Source organism: Solanum verrucosum, unplaced genomic scaffold (assembly GCF_900185275.1).
Source record: "Solanum verrucosum unplaced genomic scaffold, falcon-dt-bn FXZP01000022.1, whole genome shotgun sequence".
In the NCBI taxonomy this organism is placed as follows: Eukaryota; Viridiplantae; Streptophyta; class Magnoliopsida; order Solanales; family Solanaceae; genus Solanum; species Solanum verrucosum.
The window spans coordinates 3,319,674-3,339,043 of record NW_026020086.1 but is presented as its reverse complement, the minus strand read 5'-3'; the positions used below and the strand labels follow the sequence as shown (position 1 = coordinate 3,339,043).

At 30.4% G+C, this 19,370-nt stretch overlaps 1 protein-coding gene across 2 annotated transcripts; it reads right to left on the bottom strand.

Annotated features, from left to right (window-relative positions):
- Positions 1 to 9,236: 9,236 nt before the first annotated feature.
- On the bottom strand, positions 9,237 to 15,809 carry LOC125824500 (probable E3 ubiquitin-protein ligase XBOS32). Of its 2 annotated transcripts, XM_049503892.1 has the most exons (11): positions 15,284 to 15,809; positions 14,718 to 14,929; positions 14,532 to 14,591; positions 14,339 to 14,410; positions 13,999 to 14,174; positions 13,744 to 13,904; positions 12,405 to 12,463; positions 12,267 to 12,313; positions 11,679 to 11,819; positions 10,612 to 10,706; positions 9,237 to 10,011 (listed from the first exon to the last, which is right to left on the bottom strand). In XM_049503892.1, exons 2-11 carry the CDS (start codon positions 14,910 to 14,912, stop codon positions 9,497 to 9,499), a joined length of 1,521 nt encoding a protein of 506 aa, XP_049359849.1. In that variant the 5' UTR covers positions 14,913 to 14,929; positions 15,284 to 15,809; the 3' UTR covers positions 9,237 to 9,496. The 2 variants fall into 2 exon arrangements, with proteins under 2 accessions (XP_049359849.1, XP_049359848.1); XM_049503891.1 differs by having other exon boundaries at positions 14,718 to 15,807.
- Positions 15,810 to 19,370: the final 3,561 nt, after the last annotated feature.

The window sequence follows — 19,370 nt, the reverse complement described above, 5'->3', positions numbered from 1 at the left end:
AAACATTTGTTTGTATTCGGAAGAATTCAGTAATTCTTACTTAAATTCTTTGTACTTATATAATAAAGAGCGGAACTAGAGGTAGTCGAGGGGGTTCACCTCGACAAATTACATTGTATATATAAGGTATTTTAAGAATTTTTATGTCTATATATTGATTTTGAACCTCCTAAAAGTAAGATTAGAGGTTGACTTAGTGGTTGAAGGGTTCAAAACTCACCTTTGAGGTTCCAAATTCAAATCTTAGACACTATTTTTTTTTCTTTGAACCCCTTAATGAAAATCTTGAATCTGTCCCTGCTCTATCACGTGATGAGTTGTATTGATAACATAATTCTTTTTACTACGTCAAAGCATTCATCAATTTAAATTTAGAAGGCTTTCCTATTATATGATATGTGTTATTTGAGTCAATTTTTTTTTTTACAAATAACTTTTTTATTTTTACGTGATAAAAGATAAAGTATGTGTACACTTTATCCTCAATAGATTCCATATGTAAAATTGAATTTAATATATTGTTTTTTATTCAGTATTTAGTATTCACATTAGAGCTCGATTAAATTCAAATTCGCGTCGAAAAGTTTCACATTAAGGGTAAGACATTTTCTAACAAATACGACTTCGTATCAAAGAGACTGACACCTAAATTAAAACATCTGATTAAAAATGAAAAAAATACTTACAATGTTGTTGTTGTTGAAAGCATTTAATAACATTTCCAAAATAAAATATTGCTTATAAATTGTAACTAATTAATTTTCTAATAGTTGCATGCATGTAACATGCCTAGTCTATATATAGGGTATATATGAAGAAGGGATTATCAGAATCTCATTTATTTCTCATCAGTCTTTTCGTTTTAATAAATCAAATAACCTATTACTTCCTCAGTCCCAATTTGTGTGATACTTTTCATTTTTTGAGAGTCAAACAGTTTAAATTTAACCGAGAATTTGTGCATCGAATTTTCAATTTTTTTAAAATGAAATTTATATATTTGTAAACTACGTAAAAAATACTATAAGTCACAATAATTGATAATTCAAAATGCTTAAAAGATCTATGATCAATTTACAATCAAAGATAGACTTGTTTGAATTTCGAAATCCGAAAAGTGACACATAAAATGAAACGGAAGGAGAATCATTTTTTCCATCTCTATATAAACACCAATCCATCTCTTCATGTTTCTACCAATCTTATCTTAATTCACCTTCTATCACTTCACCGCATACTAAAATTTCCTTATATTTATAGTCTTCTCAATAAATTAAAATCATGTATTTTAATTTTCTATCAACATCCAAATTTCTAGTAATTAATATTATTCGTCCACTTTCTTATAATTATGAACGAGACAAGTATTCATGTTTGTTCATGAGTTGCAAGAAAAATGATTTTTCGAGGCTTGAACGTTCTTAGGTCTCTGTTGGTGCTATCCTAGTTGAGCTTGTAATTTTATTTTTTCTTATCCCATACTTCATTTTTGCTTTTTTTTCTTGACCTTGCAAGGCTTTTCTCAAGTTCTTGCTTGAGTCTCTTTCTTTTATATTCTTCTTATGCAGTTCAAATCTCCCACCTTTTCTTTCTTTAGCTATTCCTTCTGAGCTTGAATCTAGAAGTGTTTTGGTATCTCTTGTGATGATCGATAAAGAAGAAAATATTACGAGTTTTTAAGTGTTGTGCAATTATTAGAAAAATGATCACATGAGAGATTATATAAAGTATGTTGTTGTTCATTATTTTGAAACTTTTTTCTTTAACTTAATAGTGTAATGCTATTTATTATTATGTCAAGAACTTCTTGTCAATGTATATTATATATTGATGTTGTGGAATTGAGCTGTTAATTAATATTGCAATTGATACACATTGACGTGATATACATATAATTCAACATTATTGTTAGCATGCAAATGGATTTCTTTGTAGGGGTAGGAAAGCGGGGGGGGGGTGCGGCTGAAGATTTGGAAGGCTATATTTGCTTGTCCAAATAATTGTCTTTACACTGACATTGACACAAATTTATCTTTAATCTGAAAATTAAAGTAATAAATCTATAATAATAACCTAACTATTAGACTAAATTATGATACACAAAAATACTAAAAAAATTACATCTCAGTTTCATGGAAACCTATATTTGCTAAGGTAAACTCCACTCCTTTTGTTTTCTTATGATTATTGGACTTATGATATATAGTATGTAATTTATTTTCATTTTGAATTCTTTTGGTAAAATGAACAACAATATATTTTGTGTCATTAATTCACAAGTGGAATTTGAGAGAGTGATGTGTAGATGGTATTGTTATAGGATAGAGAAATTATTTATTATAGATAGGTCAAGTAAAACATAACAAAATCAAGTATGAAAAAAAAATAACGGTAATGAAGAAGTAAATAAGTGAGAAGAGAATAGGAGAATCAACAAAGTAATATGGTAATTAAGCGATGCACAGGAAACAATTGCTAATAAAAAGTTGAAGAATAAGATAGTAGCAGAGTAATAATAACAATTATGTAGAGGAAACATAGACAATGTTCGACTACGTACTTACTAACCTTTAATTCATGATTTTTATATTTTTCTATTTAGAGTCATATTTTCGGTAAGTTGTAGGTGGACCATGTCCTGTCTAATCATCTATCTCAAATACTTCTTCGGCTTACCTGTATCCCCATACACATTATAATCAACCTCTCAATGTACTCGTTGGGGGTATTTGTGCATCTCCTTTGCACATGTAGAGTCATATTTTCGGTAAGTTGTAGGTGGACCATGTCCTGTCTAATCATCTATCTCAAATACTTCTTCGGCTTACCTGTATCCCCATACACATTATAATCAACCTCTCAATGTACTCGTTGGGGGTATTTGTGCATCTCCTTTGCACATGTACGAAGCATCTCAACCTTGTCGTCTGCCTTATCTTGTCCACCATGAAAGTCACTTTTGCCTTATCCCAAATATCTCCATTCATAATTTCTTTCTTTCCTAGTATGCACATACATCCATCAACATCTTCATTTTCACTATTTTCATAATCTCCTAGACGTGTGAGTTCTGACCGGCCAACACTCCGTCTCATATAACATAGTTGATCTGGCAACCACTTTATATATATAACTTATCTTGATGTCTCAGTGGGAGGATGACTTGTATATTAATCCCCACATTTTCCACGAGAGTTACGTTATTGAACTTGCACTGAAAATATTTTTGTCTTAATCCTCCTCAACTTGAACTATTTATACTTTAGTCCTCAACCTGAACTCTTTAGACTCTAGGGTATGTCTTAAAACCTCCAGTCTATCTTTAACTTTGTCGCGTGTCTCATAAATCAATACTATGTCAAAATGACATACACCATCCCTTAGATATGTCACGCATGCCCATCCATCACTAAGGCAAGTAGAAATGGTTTAAGAGTTAATCCATGGTGCAATTATATCACGATTGAAAAGTGTTTCGAATCTCCTCGTTCTTATTAGGTCTTGACTCCCTCATACTTCTTATTAATCACCCTAATATAAGCTACAATATATTTTAACCTCCAAATATCTACATAGGACTCTCTTTAGGGACTTGTACATTCAATGAACATCATATATATAAGTCCCTTTTCCTATACTGTTCCATTAACTTTCTTACGAGAAAAAAAGAGCTTATATGAACGTTGAACGCCCCCAACATGAATTCTTGATTCTCAATAATAGACACACCCTTCATCTCCATCACCCTCTCCTAAATATTTTTAGTATGAATTAGTAACCTGATATATTTATAATTATTTCAATTTTAATATCACTCTTATACTAATACTAGATATAGGACCCCGTGCCATCACGGGGCCCAATATATATTATTTTTTAATTTTAATTTATGTCATATTATGGAATTTGAGAAGTTATTGAAATTTTTATATTATTTTAAAAATATTTTAAATTTTTAGTTATTGTGATTTGTAGTACTTTTTTTTAACATAATTTTGAAAATAATATTTATTACTTTGTTTGTTCTAATTTATGTGGCACACGCAGAATTTCAAATATTAACCATTTTTTATATGTCTCTTTAATAAATTAAGTTGTTAATTATTGTATTTTATAGTACATTTTGAACCTAATTTTTTAATAATATGTGTTATTTGCCATGTCCCAATTTATGTGGCATTAATTGATAGATTTGTTGGAGTCGAGAGATTTATTTTGTTAATTATTGTAATTTATAGTTTTTTTTCGTCAATTTCAAACAATATATGTTGTTAATTGATAGAATACTTTTAATGTAATTTAAAAAAATAAATATGTGTGACTGTCCATGTCCCAATTTATGTGGCACATGTAAAGTTTTGACAATTAACCAAAATTTTAATACATTTAAAAATATATTTTTAAGTCGTTAAATTTTAAGTAATTTAAATTGTTGTATTATTTATTACAATTTATAATACTTTTAAAGTAGTTGAAATATTGTACTATTTATTATGATTTATAACACTTTTTTTTTAAATTTATGTCATATTATGGAATTTGAGAAGTTATTGAAATTTTTATATGATTTTAATTTTTTTTTAAATTGTTAGCTATTGTGATTTGTAGTACTTTTTTTTAACATAATTTTGAAAATAATATTTATTACTCTATTTGTTCTAATTTATGTGGCAGATGCAGAATTTCAAATATTAACTCTTTTTTATATGTCTCTTTAATATATTAAGTTGTTAATTATTGTATTTTATAGTACATTTTGAACCTAATTTTTTAATAATATATGTTATTTGCCATGTCCCAATTTATGTGGCATTAATTGATAGATTTGTTGGAGTCGAGAGATTTATTTTGTTAATTATTGTAATTTATAATTTGTTTTTCGTCAATTTCGTCGACTATTTTTTTTATTAATTATTGTAATTTATTGTTTCTTTTTCGTCAATTTCAAACAATATATGTTTATCATATAATCCATTTTATGTGGTACCAATAGAATTTAGAGAGTCAATTAATTTTTTTATATAAGTTTTAAATAATTAAGTTGTTAATTATTGTAATGTATAGTATTACTTATATTATTTTTAAATATATTTAAATATTATATGTTAGGTTTTTTATCCTAATTTATATGGCATTGATAGAATTTAAAGTGTCAAATAATTGTTAATTATTGTAATAGATAATATGGAGTATTTAAGTCATTTATAGTATAGTAATTAATATATAATATGTAGTATTTAAGTGTTATATTATGGAATTTGAGAAGTTATTGAAATTTTTATATGATTTTAAAAATATTTTAAATTGTTAGCTATTGTGATTTGTAGTACTTTTTTTTTTATATAATTTTGAAAATAATATTTATTACTCTGTTTGTTCTAATTTATGTGGCACATGCAGAATTTCAAATATTAACCATTTTTTATATGTCTCTTTAATATATTAAGTTGTTAATTATTGTATTTTATAGTATATTTTGAACCTAATTTTTTAATAATATATGTTATTTGCCATGTCCCAATTTATGTGGCATTAATTGATAGATTTGTTGGAGTCGAGAGATTTATTTTGTTAATTATTGTAATTTATAGTTTCTTTTTCGTCAATTTCAAACAATATATGTTGTTAATTGATAGAATACTTTTAATGTAATTTTTTTTAAAAAATATGTGTGACTGTCCATGTCCCAATTTATGTGGCACATGTAAAGTTTTGACAATTAACCAAAATTTTAATACATTTAAAAAAATATTTTTAAGTCGTTAAATTTTAAGTAATTTAAATTGTTGTATTATTTATTACAATTTATAATGCTTTTAAAGTAGTTTAAATATTGTACTATTTACTATGATTTATAACACTTTTTTATTTATTTATGTCATATTATGGAATTTGAGAAGTTATTGAAATTTTTATGTGATTTTAAAAATATTTTAAATTGTTAGCTATTTTGATTTGTAGTACTTTTTTTTAACATAATTTTGAAAATAATATTTATTACTCTCTTTGTTCTAATTTATGTGGCAGATGCAGAATTTCAAATATTAACCCTTTTTTATATGTCTCTTTAATATATTAAGTTGTTAATTATTGTATTTTTTAGTACATTTTGAACCTAATTTTTTAATAATATATGTTATTTGCCATGTCCCAATTTATGTGGCATTAATTGATAGATTTGTTGGAGTCGAGAGATTTATTTTGTTAATTATTGTAATTTATAGTTTCTTTTTCGTCAATTTCAAAAAATATATGTTGTTAATTGATAGATTTTTTGGAGTGGACTATTTTTTTATTAATTATTGTAATTTATTGTTTCTTTTTCGTCAATTTCAAACAATATATGTTTATTATATAATCCATTTTATGTGGTACCAATAGAATTTAGAGAGTCAATTAAATTTTTTATATAAGTTTTAAATAATTAAGTTGTTAATTATTGTAATGTATAGTATTACTTATATTATTTTTAAATATATTTAAATATTATATGTTAGGTTTTTTATCCTAATTTATATGGCATTGATAGAATTTAAAGTGTCAAATAATTGTTAATTATTGTAATAGATAATATGGAGTATTTAAGTCATTTATAGTATAGTAATTAATATATAATATGTAGTATTTAAGTGGAAGGTGGTGGGGCCCACTTATATAGTTTGATAAATATATTGGATATTAATAGTGATTTATAGTATAGTAATTAATAATATATAATATGTAGTATTTAAGTGGAAGGTGATGGGGCCCACTTATATATTTTATAAATATATTGGACATTAATAGTGATCCAATTGGATCATTGATAGTCATTCCTAGACTCTTCTATAATATAGTAATAACAAAATTATTGTACCCCACCTCTAAAAACTACAACTAATCACCATACAAGACAAAAATAAGTGAAATAGTGATGTTGTCACATCTAGATATAGCATTTCTGCCAATTAGAGACAGTAACAATTTTTAATGTCCTTTTTTTAATTTATTATCAAATAATTTTTCATATTTTCCATTTTTTAACTTATATTGTGTAAAAGAGGACTAAAGTACCCCATTTTGTACCCTGAAGCACTATGTTTAAACAGTTTGATTATAAGAGCATCAATTGAGTAGGCCATCTTGAAATTTTTGGTCAAATATTATAGTGAGAAAAAAAATTAAATTAGAATGATATTAAAGTAAAGTTAAATCTATATTTTTATATGATAATTCAATTATATTAATTTCTCCCTTTCTATTAAAATAAGAATGATTGTTTATTAAGAGAATACACAAGCTTCGATCGATTGAAATTTATACTGAACTTTCAACATCAGGAACGAAAAAAAAAAACATGTGTGAATATTCAAATAAATGCCCTCACTATATAGCATGCTAATTCGGGATCCTAATAATTAGAAACACTATTTAAAGAGGGGAATTCCAATGAATGTCTAGTCGAAAATCTATCAAAATTTAGCTCGATTGATAATGTGTTTCTGATAAATTTTTTAATAAATTTCTAACCGATTCTATCGAAAACTTCCTTTTTTGTTAGTAGTGAGATTTTTCACTCTTGTGGGTAAATTTTAAATAACACAAGTTTCAACTTTTTACCAATGCTCACAAGTACTACCAATTAATACATGCTAAGAGAGTTCCAGTTGGAGTGGAGTCCTTTTTTTCTTCAGAGAGTAAAACCTAGAAAATTTCACTGTATGTTTCATTTTCTATTCTACTATTTGGAGTAATTTGGTTGAAGATGATGTGATGCAAGTTGAACATCTACGAAAAAAGTTGTCATAAAGTTTCGTTATCGATCAGTCTATCACTCAATCACAAGCCACTCTGTCATTGCCTAATTTTTGCATCAGACTTGTAGTACACCGTGACAGTTTTTACAGGATATGTATCGCCTTTGGGGTCAAATGAACTTTTTGGTGGTTACAATAATTATAAGCCTAAAGTATTTTTTTATCACTCTCATCTAGTAATTTTCTTAGAAGATTATAATACTCACATGTCTGTGTATGGTCTGTCATTTTCAAAGAATATGGATTCAACATTCTTATTTTCATGTTGATATCAACCATGCTAGGAAAATTCTTTTCAAATCTTCAAACACACTAAAGAGAGAATCGGGGCTAATTGCTTCGATTAGGATTCACATTTGGAAATAGAATGAAACGAATTGACTAAAGTTGTCAACACATGCTTTCGAAAAATTTAACCACACAATATCTCAATGAATATAGTAGTATCATAGTTATAGTTGCCAATTAAAACTCATGAACAAGGCAAAATTTGTCCATCCAACATAACTTGTGAACATGACCAGACTCGCCCATCGGGCAAATCTAATTAACAATTTAACAAGATAGATGGAATGAAGATAGTATCAAAGTCACATCAAAGTGATTAGATAGAGCATGACACAGTTTCAATTAACTGAGGATATGACCTTAAAAAGGAGGTCGTGGACATGAATTACGATAGTAGATTAGAAGGCTAATCCTTCCATACTAATAATGTTAGGGATCGTTTGGTTTGAAAATGAGTTATGATGGGATAAGTTATGTTGAGATAAGTTATGTTGGGATTAGTTATGATGGGATAAGTTGTGTTGGGATTATTTTTTATTGAGTGTTTGGTTTGTTGTATTCAAAATAATAAATTTTAAGAACAATTTATTTGTTTACAAAAATGCCCTTCATTAATGTAAAAAGTGATATAACAAAAGGGTTAAAAGAGACATTTTTGTCATTTACCTATTTTATCCCGGGATAAGCTATCTCGGGATTACTATACCACCCCAAGAGAGGGATAACTTATTCCGGTATTAATTATTAATCCCGGGATAAGTTATCCCGAACTTGCCAACCAAACAACAAAATAAGCGGTACTATAATTTAATCCCGGGACTATTTGGTATTATCCCTCACACCAAACGACCCCTTAGTATTACTCTTCTATTTGTTTGTCCTTTGATCTTTGTTAATATCTGTTGTTTCTTGTACTTGGATATTCATATTATTTTATTGTAGTTACTGTTCAACATGCTTTATTACACTTTCACATTCGTTACTTCTTTTTTTCTGGATCACTTTGATTTACTTTTCCTTGAGCCGAGAGTCTATTGGAAACCTCTCTACCTCTGTGGTAGGGATAATATCAGATTTGCATACACTCTTCCTTCTCGAGACTCCTGGATATGTTGTTGTTGTATTTTTTTTATACAGAGACAACAGAAAACTCAATAAATACCAGCCCATGATTCTTTTTCCATTTCACTTATATAACATATGTTATTATATACAGGCCAAACTTCATATTGATGAAATATTTCAACGACATTTAAGTGAATAAGACTCAGAGGTATACAAACAAAAGTTCTTTTGAAGAAATGGGAACCAAAAAATTAAAAAAAAAAGGGAACAAAATAAAGAGGAAAACCTGTAGGATTTCTCTGTAAATTAATAGTTGAAATAGGCATAAGACCTAATTCATGCACCCTTCAGAAACTGCTTCCAGTTTCTACAGATTGGCTGAAGGAACATAACCATCTTCTAGCTTCGACGTTTGACGTTGATCGCCTAAAGATAGGTCGTGAGCATCGAGTCAGATGTTCTCGTTCACCGGTTCTTGGAACTAAAGATGGACTCGTGTCTGGCGTTCCCATACAAAGGCCTGGGCTGAATTTCAATGCCGGGAACTTTTGGCAGCTTAACGACCGGAAGGAAGAGCCGAGAGGGGAGAGTCGGGAGCAATATAAATCGGGCTTGCATAAAGGTGTTTCTAATGTAGTTGGTTCTTGTCCATCAGCTGTACAGGAACAAAAAGGCAACGATAGACTTGTTCGCGCTGCTTCCTTGATGATAGGCGTTGTATCTGCCAGCTTAACGAATGAAACAATGCCGTGTCGACATAAAGGGCAAGGAATCGAGCCTGGAGGGCCATGGGCCGCGGTTGAGGTGCTACTGGTGGAACACAGGTACAATGCACAGCGCGTGCAGAACTCATGAAAACAACCTGCAGAACATGACAAGCATTAGGTACTGCAGCAACTAGACTGGCATATCGGGTACATTGCTACCAAAGAAAAAAAGCAATATCATCAAATAATAAACAAATCTAAAAAAACGATAAAATCCAGCTAGCACGAAAAGATCAAAGAGGAACAGTAATCAATCATGTTGTCTATATCAATCAATTCACATGAAAATGTGCAAATTTATGTATATGACAATGGCATCGGAAAAAAAGAACTTCCAGCCTTGAGCATATTATATATCACGATACTGAAATTTCAAGAACTTCCGGAGTTCATGTGAAGAAGGAAAACTGTATCCAGCGACGAGTATGTATTCTAGAAACGGAGGACATCTTTCCTTAGTTTTAATTTTTGTGGAGTTACATGGTCTCAACTCGAGAATATCTCAATAGAGGCTTATCACTCATCATAGGAAATTTTTCAATATACCATTACCATTAGAAAATAGAGTTTAATCTCATTAGACATCAATTGGAAGTAAAAGAATATAACAAAAAACTACTATAGAAATCTTTATAGTAAATTATCAACCATTTCATGTTTAAACGTCAATTTCATGCAGTTTCAGAAAGACATACCTTCTGCAGCAACTGTACACTTTCTTTCAAGACAAACAACACAAGGGTCTAAACAAGTTGACGACGGGGAATCAATTGTTCTCCATCCACATTCTCTGCAGAAAATGACAACTTATTTTCAGAATTCTCATCCCGGAGCCTTATCAATATGTAACTTGCACATGGCATACTGAAAGAGAACGATATTCTATTGAAATATAACAAGAAAACAGAAGCTGGAAATAGTGATCTTTCACCATTTTATCATGAAGATCAGATACTGGTACACCACAAGGTTAAATCACATAAATTGACTCAATGATTAATGTTATCCGTGCTAGAATTTGGAAATGCAACATAATAAAGAGCTATCCAGATGCATACTGCTTAGTCGCACTTGAATTTAAAGCTTGTGGGACAGCCATCAGCATATTCCAAATACTTTCATCAAAAGGAAGATGCATACCATAAAAGCCAAAGGAAATACACATTTTTCCCACTTTTTAATATGCCATGAATATTTAGTACCTTCATGAGATGTAAAAGGGTGGTGCTACACAACACAAAGGTTTCGATAAAGATACAAGAATTAACAGTTTGGTCACCCTTGGATTCGGGCCTATGTTGCTCGGACTCTTCAAAAATATCAATAGGTGCATGTTGGATCCTTAAAAAGTAGTGCATCATTTGAGGATCCGAAACGGGCATGACAACATTTTTAGAGAGTCCAAGCAACACAGGTTTGTGGCAAATCTGTCACAATAATTTAATTTTTTTCTTTGTTCTACCTCGCACCCCACCCCGACAAAACCCAAAAGAATTTTAAGAAAACCAGCATACACAACAGAACTCCTGGACACAGATAGTCTTATTCTAAATATCACAGTGGTAAATGAGATGTGGAGACAAGATATTTTACTCTGAAAATAGAGTCTTCAGATTGGATACCAATTGCCGATGGGTCAATTTACATGAATCTACTTCCTTATCGTCACCAGTACACAAACCCTTAAGATGAAATATGTCATTATAATGACAAATTGATGAATGAGCATCAACGAGACCAATATTTGCTGAACTGGACTCACCTAGCAATCTTCACTATACTCATAAGAGGGAGGCATAAGAATGGTGAAGGAAGGGGACGTGGTTGTTTTTCTGGACGAGTACTTAAAATCTCCTCCAGCCCATCTCTATGCCATGATCGAGCAACCATCAAGGATGTCCACCTTAAAACACGTAAATAATATGCAAGTTAGAAGATTTATCTAAGCCATGATAGAACTACTAGCAGAGTTACTATACGAGAATAAGACAATATTTATTTGTTTCAATAATTCAACACCGTAAATCCTTCTATATCATCTCTTTAATTCTTAAATATGACATGGAATAGCATGATTAGCAGTTAGCTATACTACTTTTAACTCTCCATGGTTGTTCCCTTTTCCTACCTGAAACATCACCATCATTCAGGTAGGAAAAAGGAACAATTGATAGTTTAGGTATATTTTGACAAATAGTTGGTGATAGTTCACATATAAAACTCGAAAAAATAGGATACATTAGGTGTGTTTTTGACCCTCTACTCTACTACTAATAATATTGATAAGGGAAACTAGACCACACACTTTTAGTACATGTTGAAGATGTTAAAACATGTAAAGATATCATACCCATTCACATTTTCTGCATTGAGACTGGCACCCCTGGCAATTAAAAGCTGAAAGATGGAATAGAAAATGATGACTTCAGAACTTGCACCGACTATACGAGAAAAATCATAAAGAAAAGCAAGCAGAAGAGGAACACACCTGGCAACACTGAGCATTCCCACCACATGCAGCATAATGAAGCGGTGTACTTCCTGCACCTGCAAGGCAAAGAACTTACCTTTTAGAAGGAAAAAAAAAGAAGACGATATTAACTCTTTTCCTTGACTCATGGCATGAAGCCTCTAAATTTTAGGCGCTACATATCAAGGACTTTTGGAACTGATGCTTAATAAAAGCAGAACCGAGACCTAATCTGCCACCGAATAAGAGTTTCAGGTGGTATTAAGTTCCTATTTGTTATCTTCCTAAAGGGCTGCCCGGTGCATTAAGCTCCCGCTATGTGTGGGGTCTGGAGAAGGGCCGGACCACAAGGGTGCAATAGGTGTCGGTCATCTCATATCTGCCTCGTTAATACGTCTTTCTGAAAGATATCGAGTAATACGTGAATCTGATGAGCGAGGTCTCTCTCTCTCAAATACAAGAGACGTTATCTTCCTTAAGTATAAAGTACATTACTCATGATTTACACTAGCTAAAGTGTCAAAAAAAAGACGAGCACAAAGCTTGCAAGGAAATGTCATAACGGTAATTAGTGCACATCATCAAAGCTCAAGGCATGACAACCATGCAACTTCTTCTTTGACATCCCAGAAACTCCATGAACTAGAGCAAACTAATTTACAAGGTTGTGGATATTCACATATTTGATCAGGTCGACAGAGTTTGCGTATGCTTTTGAAAATGGAAACATGTTTTACCCTTCCGATAAAAGACTACTGAATAAATGATTGCTATCTCTAATTTTGCTTTGAATGGAGAAACATGGTCAGTGATAAATTCATAAAGCCGACCCGAACTTGTTGGGACTAAGGCAAAGTTGTTGTTTATCTATAATTCTGCTTCTTTTTCTTTTTTTGAAAGCACACTGAAGAATATCAATATTTCATTCTCCATCGGAAATTGATATTGCCAGTTAAAAGCTATAATTATTTCAGATCTTCCAAAATGGAGACTGTTATCTGTAGCATGATCAGTAAATGTGTAGCTTTTAAGACAATTCTCTCATAAAGAACCACGAGAAAATTATTAAAACAGTCGACCATACATCTCATAGTTTCCCTCAGAGAGAATAAAGTTACAACATGATATGTAAACGATGGCAGATAGGCATTTACGAATAGAAGGAACAGATAATAAGAAACAATTTAGCAATTATCAGCAATTACAACAATCTTTAAAAAAATAAAAAAATAAAAAAATATAAAAATATTGTGGGGGTGGAGAGGGGAAGGGAAAATGCACAAGGAAACAAGGCATTCAAGAGATCAAATGTGATTTAAGAGTTGCATACTAGACAGAACTTGGAAAGTTGTCTCACCTATCAAATCGATTGTAGTCCCATCTTCCACAGTAACCTTGGTGACCGAAGCTCCCAAGTCCAAGAGTAGCTGCAGACTTTCCACATGGCCATTCAGCGCTGCCATATGAAGGGCGGTAATGCCACCATCAGCAGGTCTATTGATCACCTCATGTAGTGCACTACAGCAAGCACAAAAGAACTTCACGTTAATACAGTTTGATAGCAGAGGGAGATACCCAAAATCAAATGTAAAGCTTGAAAAAAGAGATTTACAAGTCATCGAATTCCTGGATAGAGTCTTCGTTTCTTGATCTCTTTCTCATGACATTACAGAAATTAGGGATGCTGGGAATATAATCAGCAAGGAGAAGCCGTATACATCGAGAATGTCCATTTAGAGCAGCTAAATGAAGTGCTGTACCTCCATTGAGATAATCAGCCTTGTGAATCTACAATATAATGCAACTGTAAGTAAAGCTCGTAATCCATCTCAACACACTCCTACTACTCTATAAAACCAGTAAAGTTGAAATTTTACAAGGTAAGAACTAAGAACACTCTTAGTACTTCTAAGTTATCAAATTGAATATACCACAATAATAAACTGTCATACATTGGCCATGAAAAGAATGAGAATCTGAACGACCTCCCAGTGACCATACTGACATGCTTGCATCAAAGCAGTCTGTTAACCATAAGACAAAATACTAGTTTCAATCAACTAAGAAGAATTACATATAAGATAAAGAATTGTGCTTGAGATAGAAAAAACTAAAACCAAAAAAGGTAATGAGAAAAAAATCTACCTGTCCACGGTAGTTTCTGAGATTGATATCAACTCCAGACTCAAGCAAGAGACTAACAATCTGATAATAAAAAGAACAGTCAAATGATCGATGGCATACAAAATCCACTAAGTGCTCAATTAAACAATGTCACAATCAAGTTTATCTTCATATCCATCATGAATAAGCATTAAACTCTAAATATACCTCATGATGTCCTTGGGCAGCTGAATAATGGAGAGGTGAATTTCGAACACCAAAAGTCGAATACCTCACTAACCGAGGATTATAATCCAGTAAAGCCTTAGCTTCCTGGATATCTCCATCTCTAGCAGCAGAAACTAACCGCTCGCCTGACGCAGAGCATCCAAATGAATTTCCCACAAGGCTCAAAAATCTCATAGTTTTTGGATATCGTTCTGGCATGATGTTTAGCAGAGATAAGGAACACAATGATCCTTAACCTTAAAACTATCCCCTTCTGCACACAAATTTTTCCTTCTTTTCTAACAAACTAATAACAACAACCCCACAACTAAACCTTCCTTACACATAATTCTCAAAGTCAAATTGATAATAACAAATTCAAGAACCCCTTTCAACACCTCAAAACCAATATACTTTCTGACTTGATCAATCAATCAATCAACCAATCAAATAGACAAATTTCTCTATATACAAATATATGATATGTACTATGTTGATGGTGACCAATATCTAAAAAAACATAAAGGGGAAAAGGACTTTGTCAACTTGAGGTAAAATAAAATTACCTGAGCTTATGAAAAAACCATAAAAATCAAATCTTTGATCACCTTTTCTTGATTGTAAATGTCACAAATCCTCCAACTATTTCAAGATTCCTCAATAACCCCACCAAATTTTCCCAGAAAAATATCAAATGTCACCAAATATTTTCCAGGAAATTTACCAAGAATGAAACTTTCCACCCCCAAATACACAAAATATGCAAAAACAACCAAATGGGAAGATAAAAAACCTCAATTTCCTTGATGGGGTTCACTAAAAAAACATTTTTTTTTATCCTCAAGAACCCCCAAAAAAATCAAGATTAGTAAATACCCACATCCAAATTTTCCCAGAAAACAAGAAGAAATACTCTCCCAAAAAAACAAAAAACAGAGACTCAAAATTTCCAGGAATTTGCAACAGTTTGGGAGACAAAAACCAATTGGGAAAGTTGAGAGCCTCACGTAAATGAAATTAATTTTTTTTATTTTATTCACAAATACCAAGAAGGACAATGATCTGCCAAGAATCTCTCTTTTTTCTTTAATTTAAAATTTTAATTTAATTCCTTTTTTTTGCATAAATAAATTCTTTAACACCCAATGTGCTGAAATGTAGGTAGATATAGTTTACTCATATAAAAAGTATGAGATAATGGTAAAAAAAATAATAACTCAGACGTTTTTTTAGTTTTCTATCTAAATTATCAGGCGATTTATATTTTCTAATTGAATTGTCATCAATTATTTATAATAATATTACTCGATTAGTATATGATGGTGTTTTTGTATACTTTCTTTTTATTTGTTTAAAAATGATAATAAATGACACTCCACGTGGATAATTAAGAAATTAATCAAAAATTTAAAAAAATGGTCAAAACTTCACGAGTTTTCAACCGGAGCTATCATATGTTTGTATTTTCTTAAAGTGAATTATCATCAGTTATTTATCAAAACACGTCTCAAAATTAATGAGTCAGTTGTCACGTGAACGAAGTTTTATGTGCAAATTAAAAATTGTCACATGCTTTTCAATGAATATATTCAAATACTTGATCTGGTCAATTTTTTTACGTGTATATTGATAAACAATTAGTAATATTTAGATAGAAAATACGAACACCTTAATAGTTTAGATATGATACTTGAAAAAAAACATAATACTTTAAATGTGTGTATGATTATATGACTTTACACTACATAAATATATATTTATAAATATTTTAATACAAATATTGAACATCTGGTAAAAAAATAGAAGAAAAAAACATGATAAAAAGTGGGATTGAAATGGGGACAGACAACTATTTTGGGCAGACGTATAAAAAACAAAAACATGCCTACAACAAAGGTGTGTACTTCATCATTCGGTTGTTTGGCCCAGTCAATATTTTGCTAGTTATTTTGTCTTTTTCTTTTTGTCAAACAATTTTTTATTTTATTTTTATTATTTTGTATAAATGGTGACTATAACTATAAATAGACTATATTATTATATATGGTAAATTGGTAATGGTTTTAATTACAGCTTGTCTGAATGGTTGTTATTTTTTTTTTCCATTCAGTTTTCAATGTGTCATTTATTGAAGTCCAACTCTTTTAGATTTGTTTTGGATTTGCGCCGCATAAGACCCTATTTGGAGGAGAGCGTTCCCTACTAAGAATTTTTTTCATACTTAAGACTCGAACTTGAGATATCTGATAAATGAAGGAGTATTCTGATCTACTACACCACATCCTTCGATGGTGAATGGTTGTTAATTACCTATTGCATTATATTGTGTTAGTTCCTTGCTAAACCTAGAAATCAAACTAAACCCAAAAGATTTAATCAATAGTAGAAAGAAAATATTTCGAATGTTTTGTAATGTTTTTTTTTATCATATGTGCCTTTGATATGTTTTTTTCTTTTGAATCGAGAGTTTTTTGGAAGATTTTTCTATGTCACAAAGTAAGGTAAGATTTTTGTATACTTTATCCTCTTCAAACATCACTCGTGAAATCACATTAGATATGTTATTATTGTTGTTGTTAAGAAAGAAAAGATTCAACCAAACAATGGGAAGAATTAATCCACACTTGTATATACTATAAAATAATCTTACTCCATGAATTAACTATACATGATCAACTACATATAATCATCCAATGAGGAAGAATTTAATTGAAGTATTCATAAATAAATTATCAAAACACTAGTAAAGAAAATTCTGTTTTTTAGTCGAAAATCAAATGAAAATTATCTCTCTATCCTATAAAAAAATAAATAATGTATGCATATATTCTACCCTCCTTATTCCTCAATTTATGAATTTACAACGAATATGTTGTTGTTATAGTAAAGAGAATTTTTTATCCAACCATATATAGAATCAAATATCAATATTAAGCTAAAAAAAACTTACTATTTATAGGCTAAACAAATGGATTAAGCCCAAATACAAAATAAAGAAAATCTGAAATAATTAGGTAGGATATGTGGTCCAAGTGGGATTATGGCTTAGTCCACAAGTGATTTGATCGTGTTGAAAATAATGTTTTCGAAAGTCCAAATCAATGCTAATAATTAAACAAGTCAACCTCTTGATTAAATTTGGCCATGTCTCGATTACGGCGAAGCGCGAAGGAGATGGATATATGAGTGATTGAAAGAGTTGATACTGGAAATCGAGCAATTATATTTTATTAAGAAACAAGAAGAACGTTTTTTGCTTGTTGATTAGTTAAATAAATCCAAACTTACGATCAATCGATTAACAACAGACCGTTCTATCATTGAGTTAGTTATTGATGAACAATAAGAGATTCAATCTCTTCTCTTTCTTTTTTTTTCATCAATGTGTGACACATGTACTGAGGTTGACTAACTTTGAATTCACGCCCGAAAGTCTCATATTGGGGTAAAACGCTTCTTAACAAGGTGATTTCATACTTGTGACTTGAACCTGAAATATCTTACTAAGGATCAACTCTTCTTAAAGCCTTGGAAGTATTATGTACTATGACATGTCACCTCGAAGCTAATTAGCCCAACTATCAGTTATTCCCAGCTATATGAATTATCTACTCAATTAAGTTTGTTTTGATATATAAATGGTGATAATTTAAATAAAAAAAATAAAATAACTGGTAATTATATAATTCACATAGAAAAACAAAATAACTAATAATTAAAGTGTATGTGAAAATAGCGAAAAAATAATAATTCAAAGTGTATTCATGAGCTATTGTGGGGAAGTTTCTTGATTATTTATTTCTTGATAATGTTATCTATAGTATTATAAAACTGTTAATTTAAAACTTAGGATTTAATTATAAACTTTTGAATAATTTATGGTATCTTCGCCAATCATGCTTTGCTGACTTTATTTAGGTAGCAATAAATAATGTCTAATTAGTTATCAGAAAATGACGCAAAGGAGGAAAAAAATCTATATTGTAAGTCAAAAAGGTGTACAAAATTATTTTAAAAAATAGATTCGAAGGAGTAATAGGACCTTAGTTTAGTTAAAGTGTATCTTTGAAATTCTTATCACAGTCTAGGAGAGTACTTGTGTCTTATCACTATTTTAAAATCTACGTATGTATGATCTAACAAAAAACTTCCTGCATAAATCTGATCAAAATCTTTCGTCCTTAATCAAAGTTCTCGAGTTGAAGCTCGAAAATAGAAAAACCTCTGATAAGGAGAGTTCTCCCTTTAGGAGATGATTTAAAATGAGCGAAAAGAGCGTCATAATCGAGAAAGAGAGAATTTCATATTGATTAAATCTTGGTTAACAATATCGGGCATCATCTTTGTACTCACGTAAAGTTTCAATGCAAAAGAGTTAAGGTTTTTTTCTAATATCCTCGATGTCAAGTGCACATCGACTATTTTATTGAGTAATGAGTACATGTCACCTCCTGCTAGCACAAATTCTAAATAAATTTGCTTACTAGAAATTGTCTGTATTTATTTTTTATTTCTCTGTTGAAAATTGGACGATGATCTCCCCTAATTTTTATCTCATTTCATTAATCACTAGGCCAAATACTTCGATGCAAGTTTAAGATTTTGAGAATAGTTAACTTTTTTTTCTTTATTTGAAAATAATTCATTTAAGAT

Excerpts from the sequence above, each read along its gene's own strand:
- LOC125824500 (XM_049503891.1), bottom strand. The coding sequence starts at position 14,936 with ATGCCAGAACGATATCCAAAAACTATGAGATTTTTGAGCCTTGTGGGA. Across the intron at positions 14,175-14,338 it reads TCATTCTTTTCATGGCCAAT|ATTCACAAGGCTGATTATCT; the intron begins GTATGACAGTTT and ends ATTATATTGTAG. Across the intron at positions 10,707-11,678 it reads AGTATAGTGAAGATTGCTAG|AGAATGTGGATGGAGAACAA; the intron begins GTGAGTCCAGTT and ends CATTTTCTGCAG.